Below are 9,415 nucleotides of genomic sequence, written 5' to 3' on the forward strand. Positions count from 1 at the left end.
AACAGCAGCAAAGTTTATAGACGGTGAATTAACAGGGACAGACGAATACTGTTCCAGCTCTGTTTGATCTTCACAAGGTGATGATGACGATCAACCAGCTTCCCACCAAGGTGCCTTCATTTCTGGTCTTTGTTCTGCCTTTTATCCTTGTAGAATATTATGCCGTCCCTGGAAATCTCATAAAAGCACTAACTACAGTATTTATAGTTGTTTGGTGTTATTTGCCCCCGTTTTATCCCAAGCACTACAGGCTAATTACTTTTGCAAATTATATAAACCTGCTTCATACAGAAATTATTAAGACCATAAAATGAGTGACATTTACAACAACTAATGCTTGCATATTGGTGACACATGTTCAAGTATTAGGCTACACAGTGAGAGAGGGTCAATGGCTTCAGTTCAGGTTTCTTCACCAACATACAGTATCAGTCTTGACATGTATAAATATGCCTGCTGAGTCATTTGTAGTCTGGTTAGTGTACCTCCTAAGGGACTGCCCCAAAAAGTATCCCCCCCCCCCCCCCACACACACACACACAAATCCCATCGTCTTTCTGCGCAGAGGTGATCATGGCTGCAAAACTACATTTATCTGACACAATCAAAGACATTTTCACAGAAGAATGTTTGTTTGTGTTGGCTTTGTTTCACTAGTTACTCATCTTTGAAAAAGAATATGTGCCACATCCTGGTTTCATCACAGTTCTGTGTCGGTAACTGTCACATCCCTCAGGTAGCATGAACTGTGTCACCTTTTGTAAAGATCGTTACATGGAAGTCATGTATTTCATTTGAATTAAACCGGAACCTGGTTAACACCTCCTCCCACAAACAAACTGTCATACATATTCCCATGAACATCCCCCCCCCCCAAGTACCAAACTAACCTACCTCCCACTCACTGTATTATTCAAGGGTCTTTTTCCAAAGCTGTTAATAACAGTTAGTTAGTGATGTACTGGTCAATTAGTGATGCACTGGTCAATTTATGATCTGTGTGCAATTAAATCAGATTCATGTTAGAAATAACAATCCTTTCAACAACTGCGGTTGAGTGTGTGTAGAGATCATAAACGTTTTTTACAAGTACCTCATTTCCTTGGCTCCCATGTTTTAGTTCCCATATTTTCTCTGCTTTACTGTAATTTCGGACCAGTTTGGCTCTACCCTTGTGACTCCTCCTATCTCCTTTTTAACTAACTCAGAGGTTAAGATTGTTCATTGAACCGTGAACCTGGTTCCTCTTTTAATTAGCTGCTCACCTACAGTTAGTAGACATTCATTTTGTAAATCGACAGAGGTGAAATTAGTCAGCACCTATAGAAACGCGCTTGTCCCTGGGATCACAGACGTCAAGAATTACTGGCATGGCCGGCAAAGGCTGATTTTGCAATAAAGTTTATTAGCAACAGGTTATAGCCGGCAAAAGTTAAGAGTCACATACAGTAGTTTGTGCGCAGGCTAAGAAGTGCCAGTGCCGGCATGGCCTAAAAAGACTGCAAGTGAGAGATTTAATGCGTGTGGAATAAAGCCCAGAGGCAGTGGAGCAGGTGAGATTGTTCCAGCAGGTAGACCAGGACCAGAGAGATAAAGCACACAGAAACAGCCTGGTGAACAGGCATTAGTTTCAGCTCACTTACATCCCATTTAAAGAAGCTAGATCAAACAGCACTAAAGCACCTTAAGGGTAAATTATACTTAGTTGCACACTGGAAATAGCAGATCTACAAGCTTACAAGGCATCATGCTTTGACGTGTTGTGAACTTATTAGATGTGCTATTTTCGGTGCGTGACATGGCACACAACCACGTGACGATATAACACAGTCAATTACATTATTTTAAGAAACTGTTATTGACCCGCTGTGTGACATCAGTTACAGCGTATCATGTTTTCTTTTCTTTTTTTCTGTAAGATTACTTACTGCATGGAGATTTTCTGTGAGATTGAGGTACACTACAGTATTGGGTAATGTGAATTTGAAGATTTTGCTGTACTGTACCAACCTGTTAACATAAATACTATACACTCACTCACACAAGCTATACAGGTGAGTGTAGTTATAGGCACACATGTATGCACATGCATGCACGCACGCACGCACGCACTCACGCACGCACGCACGCACGCACGCACGCACGCACGCACGCACGCACGCACGCACGCACGCACGCACACACGCACGCACGCACGCACACACACACTGTGCCCATTCCATCTCACAGTGGGCAGTGTGCAGCAACTGAGTCGGCTACTGTACAGAGTGTCTCTCTCCTCCTCCTCCCACCGTCGGCTGGTAAACAAACCAGCTTATTGGTGAAAAACCTGGGAGCCAGACACTCACCTATTGTACAGACCCATGTCTGAGTGTTCCCCGGGCCAGCCTCAAATGGCCGCTCTGTGCCAACCCTTCATTAGACTTTAGTAAAGCCCCACTGTATGTTGCCCCGCTGTGGAGCTCCCGTTGCCTCTCTAAGCTTGTTTTATGCTCAGGAAAAGTCTTGTGGCACCGCTGGGCGAGATGAAAGTTTCTTTAAGGCATTAGGTGTCAGAGGGAATTCCACTAGAGACTAAAATAAACAGGGACGTTGAAAGTCGTGACGACAGCAGTGTGCCTAGTTTTGACCACTCCCACAGCTTCTGCAGGGCAACAGCTATGGCTATAAAATGTGCTTAGTGTTAACCTGCCCTAATGTTCTTATTCTTATCTGCAAGTGATCAGGTAGAAAATAAGGGAGTGATCGCTTATCACCAACCAACCAACAAACAAACCAACCATCTTCTCTCTTTCTCACATTCTCTCTGTCTCTCTATACAGTATCCTGTCCCTGCAGGTTCAGTTAGATTTGAAAATCCCTTTGTATCCCCAGCTCATGTTGACTTCAATGCAGGAGGAAACTATAGTATTTTATGTCATAGTCCTTTAGCACTCTGATGTAAATCTCAAACTATAACAGAATACATTTCACTTGCATTAGTTTGGATCAGGTGTATATTATTAACTGTTGTGGTAACTGTTGTGTTAAAGGATGTTTTGGCTTTTATATGCTTTGATTTGTTTGGAAATGGCTCTGTGCAGGCGAAATGGTTTCTGATTTAACATAATATGGGAGCGAAGTTGTGAATAGTACTACACAAAGCCAGCATAACCATGAGGTTCTTTACGTGTCAACGTGTAAACAAAAAAACAAACAAGACAGGGTCTAATAACGACATGGCTTCCATGTGGATCTTGGGCATCATGTTGATGACTTTATTGACACTGTTAAAGTCATATCTGTGACATCATATTGACTACCAAATACAGTTATTTGCCTCTCCATTAACTTCCATAACTTTATAAAATTCAAGTTATTCGAGACATCTCGTCGTAATACAAATAACCGGGGTTGCGTTCGTAACCTATAGTTTTAAATAGTTAAATATTTGTAAATGTATAAAACATACAGTATGTGAAAAATATTCAGGATTTACTTCCTCCTGTCTACTGGCAGTGTGTGCAAGGAATTTAGTTAATTTGACAAGTAGCCACAGACACGCACGCACGCACGCACGCACACACGCAAAGTTCCTCGCCGCTCCCGTTTGTATGCGAGAGCTGGCGAAAACTTCTGGGAACTCAGATTAAATACCCTCAAACTGCAAACCAACTGTGATATAAGAGTTCTAATAATCTTACTTTCATCATGTGACCATTTTCATTAGATCTCCCAGAATCACAGTCCTAAAGCATTGCCATGGAAACAAAATCTTTTGTGATATCATGTAGACTGTAATTACATGGCTAGACGGTAAAAAGCTTTTTTGGCCCACTTTGAAGTACTCGTATTACTCATCGGTCCTAATGAGCTCCCTGAGGCACAACAGGAGGCGGTGGCACCAGCCCCTGATGTCACTGTGCCAGTGTACACACGCACGCACGCACGCACGCACACACACACTTGTTTGTATTACTATACTTGTGAGGATATCAACATCATAGGACGCCAATTTCACGAATGCCATTTTTACCATTTTGGCCCCAACCCTAGAGGCGAGAATATCAGATCTACAAGCTCACAACGTGTCGCGCTGCGATGCATCGTGACTCGTGAGCATGTAGATCTGATATATTTGGTGCGTGACGCCCACATGCAACTAATTTAAGTATAGATTAGGCATAACTCCTACCCTAACCCACTAACCTAACCTCTAAATGCCTAATCCTTACCCTAACCCCAAACTGAATATTTTCCTAATTGTAAAGTCTAACTCCCCAAATATCATTTTTTACCATAAAACAGCCATTTCTCTTGTGAGGACCAGGAAAATTGTCCTCACAATGTCTATTTCTCAAATTGTACTATACTTGTGCGGACATTTGTCCCTCACAAGTATAGTAATACGACTACACACACACACACACACACACACACACACACACACACACACACACACACACACACACACACACACACACACACACACACACACACACACACACACACACACTATGGGCCTGATGAGGAGCAGATCAGCACACAGAGGATGTGGCCTATCTGGAGAGACAACATGTCACACATGCTAGACATTCCTCCATGCTTACTACAGGTTTCCCCCATGTGCGCAGTAGCTGCTCAGTTAAGTCAGTGATTCTCAAACTTTTTAATTTTAATGACCCTCATTGTTTAAGAGGAATCAGAATTAGAATATCAAATTCTGGTATGATTTTTTATCTGCGGGATGACAATCTACACTGTAAAATCCTCAGTGTTATTTTAACTTTGAAAGTGTACAAATGGAACCATATACAGACCCATAAGGATCCATTTGATTCCCAACCATCATTTAGCTGAGGATGTCTTGGAAACCCCTCAAGGACCTCTGGGGTTCCCCGACCCCATGTTGAGAACCACTGGGTTGTGTCACAGACATTTCTTTTTCACTTCCCTGTTAAGATGTACAACTATTGCTCATGAAAGGCTCAATTCATTATCAAAATGTGTTATAAATAAATCCCACTTCAAAGATTTGAGAGACAATTTGTATTGGCATTTCACTTTGTGAGGGTGGCAACATCTGAACACAATTATCAGTCCCTACTTTTCAAAGCTGGTACTTTCCACACCTCTTTGAATTTTGTAAACGGTCCCCCTCCCCCCAGATACATGACACAGGTATGTACCCCACGCACCTTGCCTCTATATTTAGAACCACAACACTGTGAAAGTTTCCTTTTCAACCCCCTCTGCCCGCCCCCACACACACGCACGCACGCACGCACGCACGCACGCACGCACGCACGCACGCACGCACGCACACACACACACACACACACACACACACACACACACACACACACACACACACACACACACACACACACAGAGAGAGAGAGAAGAGCTATCTGCAGAACAGGAAGTAATTGCTTATAAGTGTAGCTCTACCCCTAGTGGTGGTGCAGTGCCAATGCAGTGCAGAAGTACAAGTAATATTGATTCACCTTCATGAATGCTTATCTGTATGAGTCACACAACTCTACAGTTGTGTGTAGCAGTTTCAAACTTTTTGTGCCCAAGGCCCACCAGTGGGCAAGTCAAAATCTCAAGGCACACCTGTATTCAGGCTGTATTCATAGCAAAGACATAGCAGAGCATGTAGATTGGCTATCCTATAATGACATGCGCAAAATAGTGATACCAAATTGAATATGGTAAAAAAAAAAAGGGTATAGGGCACGTGGACACCATTCAAGGTAATAGGGTGACCGAATAGAACATGGCGGCCGCCTGAACAGGGCGTCACTTCTCCATTGAGTTCAATGGAGAAATGACGCCCTGTTCTATTCGGTTCCTCAAGCTATATAAAATGTGTCTCTGTATTGGGAAATGAGTGCGCATAAAGTACTGATATAGTAAATAAAAAAATAAGTCATTCTTCATTTTTGTATAGTCGTATATACTGCAATAATAACTGTATGGTGGTCACAAAATCCAAAGGCAACCATGGACTTCTCTCACGGTCCACCAGTGTAGAGCCCTGCATTGAGATTGGCATCCCACAGGACCCATTGTAAATGTCGTGAGAGCGGTAGTTTTTAAGTTGCTGCGGGCATGGCGCACCGCCCTGCACCGTCTCACATTAAACTAGATGTGGGTGGAGTACCTTTGCAGCATGGAGCACAGCATGGAGGCGACAAGAAGATCAAATCTGGCAGTACAAAAGCAAAGCAAGGACGCAGGCTTGACATTTGGACATATTTCTGAATTGTTATTGACAAGAATGGAAACAAACGGGAAGAGAAGAATGTAATTTTGAAAGATTGTTACCACCAACAGGTATATACATCAATGTATTAATAACCTAATGACGAGCAGTTAGCCCAGCCCACTGTGTCAGCGTGTGTCCCTGTCCGTGGTGCTGTAATGCCCATCTCTGTCTCATTCTGTGTTTCTGTTTATACTGTATTTTGGTCCCAATGGAAATACTGCAGGAGCAGACAGTACTTTAAATTAGCTGCAGGCAGTCAAAAATAAACCGCGGGCGGTTGTGGGATCGGGGGGGAATGGTCAGCAATCCAGTGGAAGGAGGCGGGAGCAGGACTGGGAAAATAGTCTCACGCTCACGCAAGGCTCTATACCAGTTTGAGAACCACTGGTGTAGACATTTTTTTTCTCCAAAATACTTGTATTGATTTCTCTTTCTCCCACTCCCCCCCTCTCTCTCTCTCTACAGTGAATGAGATCATAAGGAAGGATCTGACCGGTGTGCAGGCCAGAGGGCAGACATAGAGGAAGAATCTGCGCAGGAAATGATATCAGAGCCCCAGTGTGGTGACACCAGTGGTGGGCAAAGTATAGATACTCCAGTCAAATCAGTTAAATTAACAGTTAAAGTGTGATTTGATTCACTTTGGATGATGTCTGTCAGTGTTTAGTTCTTACACATTTAACCAATCATTTCTGCCTCAATTTTAACAACAAACAGTCACCCTTTCATATTTTTTAGTTTTTTTGTTCAACCAGTTTGGTTTTTAACAAAGAAATGTGTGTTTTAAAATAAATAGAAATAAAAATTGGTTGCAGGCCGGTGATGCACACCGGAAATAGCAGAACTAAAAGCTTGCAACGCATCGCATCAAGCCTTAGCAAGTGATGGGTACTGTACTGTATAAGCACACCTATCTAGTTTAGTATGTAAAATGGTGAATTGTGTCTTTACTGGAAGTTATTCTTACGAAATTGTTGTTTGTTTGGATGTCAAGGAGTATCACCTAAGATCCAAAAGCTCCAAAGAAATCTATCCTCACTTATGGCCAAAAACCTGCCTTATAGTTCTTGCACATGCCAGCGCTTTCATGTAATATATTGCCAACTTTGTATGCAGTTTAAGTTTTCCAATATGTGATTGCCTTAAGCTTATACCTCTATCATCTCATTTTAGGTGCAGTTTATTTTTTTTAATTTTTTTTATCTAAATGAAGGGATATGCACACTGCCTTGATGATATTCCAAATTGAATTATTACTGTGCCTGCTAATATGCACTGTTTTAAATAAGGGGAAATGAAGTGTTTTTTTTCTGTTTTATAATGTTCATGTGAATAATGTATTTTATATTAGTATAACGTATGTTGCTTTATATTCATGTGACTTGCCAAATTGCCTTACCAAGGAGCATGTAATGCTACAGTTAAAACGGCTAAATGTTTGAATTGGGATCCATGTTTGCATTGATATTGATGCAGAACTAGCCTGTGTATTATTCAAAACTTGGTGTAAAATTTGACACATGCAAGTTGATCTCAAGTAACGGATTTTGGACTTTGAACTGCAGTTGTATTATTGTCTTGAGGGTTCTGCATCCAAAATATCTCATTTTAGAATTTAAAAGTGTTTTTCTTCTCTATTCTCTTTGTATTTCTCTAATATTGATTGTGATTGTATTTTTGACTGTCTATAGAAGTACAGAGTATATAAAAAACTTGTTTCTATGTATATGTTTTCATTTATATCAATGGAATTTGGAGTCCATCGGTAGCCTAACGACAATCAATATATTCAGAGTACAGTAGTCTCAAGTATTCTTACTTGTTTGCAATATGTTTTACATTTCCAAGATAATCCAACATTCTCAAATGAAATATATTTTCCACAGTCATTTTTCGTCACACCTTTTGCATACTGTAAGCATATCAAAATACACTGTAGAGATATTTCATCGCCTAATAAAACAAGCATTGATGAGAATCATGGTATTCATATTTCATATTAGTAAAATATTTTTTTTTCTACTTTTGTAACTGAATTAGGATGCTTTGTAAGTGCCAAATGCATTTATATGATTGTAGAAAAAAATAAAAGAAAGTTTGATATTTCATGTGGACCTATTTGATAGAACTTTAGATTTATTTTGTAATTTTGTTTAAAAGTTCTAATACATTATGAGGTAGGATTTTTTATTTTTGCCGTTGAGCCATTCTCTCAATGTACAGCACAATGTATTTGACATTTCTTGAATGTAAACTATACCAGAGATTTTGTTTCCCTTTCTGTAAATACAAGATGGAAAGTGTTCAATGACTGTCCATGTTTTAGAATGATACTGCATAGCCTATAATAGTACAGTCTTGTTGTGTGTAAGTCTGCCTCATTTGTTTTCAAGCTTTGAACTGTTGTTCCAGTGTTTTTCTTGTATACACAGTTCAAGTCATTTACACAATGACTCGAACAGAAGTTTTATTATTAATTAAAATTAATTTTAATAAGGGCAATATGGATAATATTCAAAAGTCAACGTTAATCATAATATATCAGAGAAAATGTTTAAAAGTAGGCGAGACCTAAATCCCCAAAATGTATATTGATATTTGTGTTTATTTTGCTTTATTTTACAACTTTGATCACCAGCTCTTTGGCCACAAAGGTGATTATTCCTATCTTATTATGTTGTTTCTTGTTAATAGTTTTCTTCTATTTGTTCTGTTGTGAATCATTTAGTCATTGTGTTGCCTTAAGCAGTTTTTCATCCTATTTTTGTATCCTAAAAAGTAGCAATAAATCATATACAATACCACCATTTTTGTGCAGTTGATTGATTGATCGGTTTTCTTTTTATGGATACAAATATAACAATTCAAGGGATCACATGTGTCCAACATGGTTCTCAACCTCTTCTGGATCAGGGTCCACTTGGAAATACCAAGGGCCCACCCATCTGACCACTTAACACGGCAGCCATTTGGCTACCACATACATTTTCAGAGCATGTTTATTTTAATTATCCCTCAATCGATTGTGTTCCGGCTTGTATCAATGGAAGCTAACATAGTGTACTGTTCCAATTTATCACAATAAAAACAAATATTTTCAAGGTTTTTAAGGTTTTTACAGATTTTATATTAATGTTATACTATCAATACATTTATAGCGTT

General features: G+C 40.0%; 1 protein-coding gene across 3 annotated transcripts in view; it reads left to right on the forward strand.

Annotated features, from left to right (window-relative positions):
• Nucleotides 1-9,057, forward strand: part of nfatc2a (nuclear factor of activated T cells 2a) — a 28,549-nt gene extending 19,492 nt beyond the window's left edge. For all 3 annotated transcript variants that reach the window (XM_084068238.1, XM_084068236.1, XM_084068237.1), the window contains exon 10: nt 6,719-9,057. In XM_084068238.1, the coding sequence (XP_083924364.1) occupies nt 6,719-6,774 (56 nt within the window). In that variant the 3' untranslated portion in view covers nt 6,775-9,057. The remainder of the gene's footprint in view (nt 1-6,718) is intronic.
• Nucleotides 9,058-9,415: the final 358 nt, after the last annotated feature.

This window comes from Gymnoscopelus microlampas, assembly GCF_963454915.1.
Source record: "Gymnoscopelus microlampas genome assembly, chromosome: 10".
Classification (NCBI taxonomy): domain Eukaryota; kingdom Metazoa; phylum Chordata; class Actinopteri; order Myctophiformes; family Myctophidae; genus Gymnoscopelus; species Gymnoscopelus microlampas.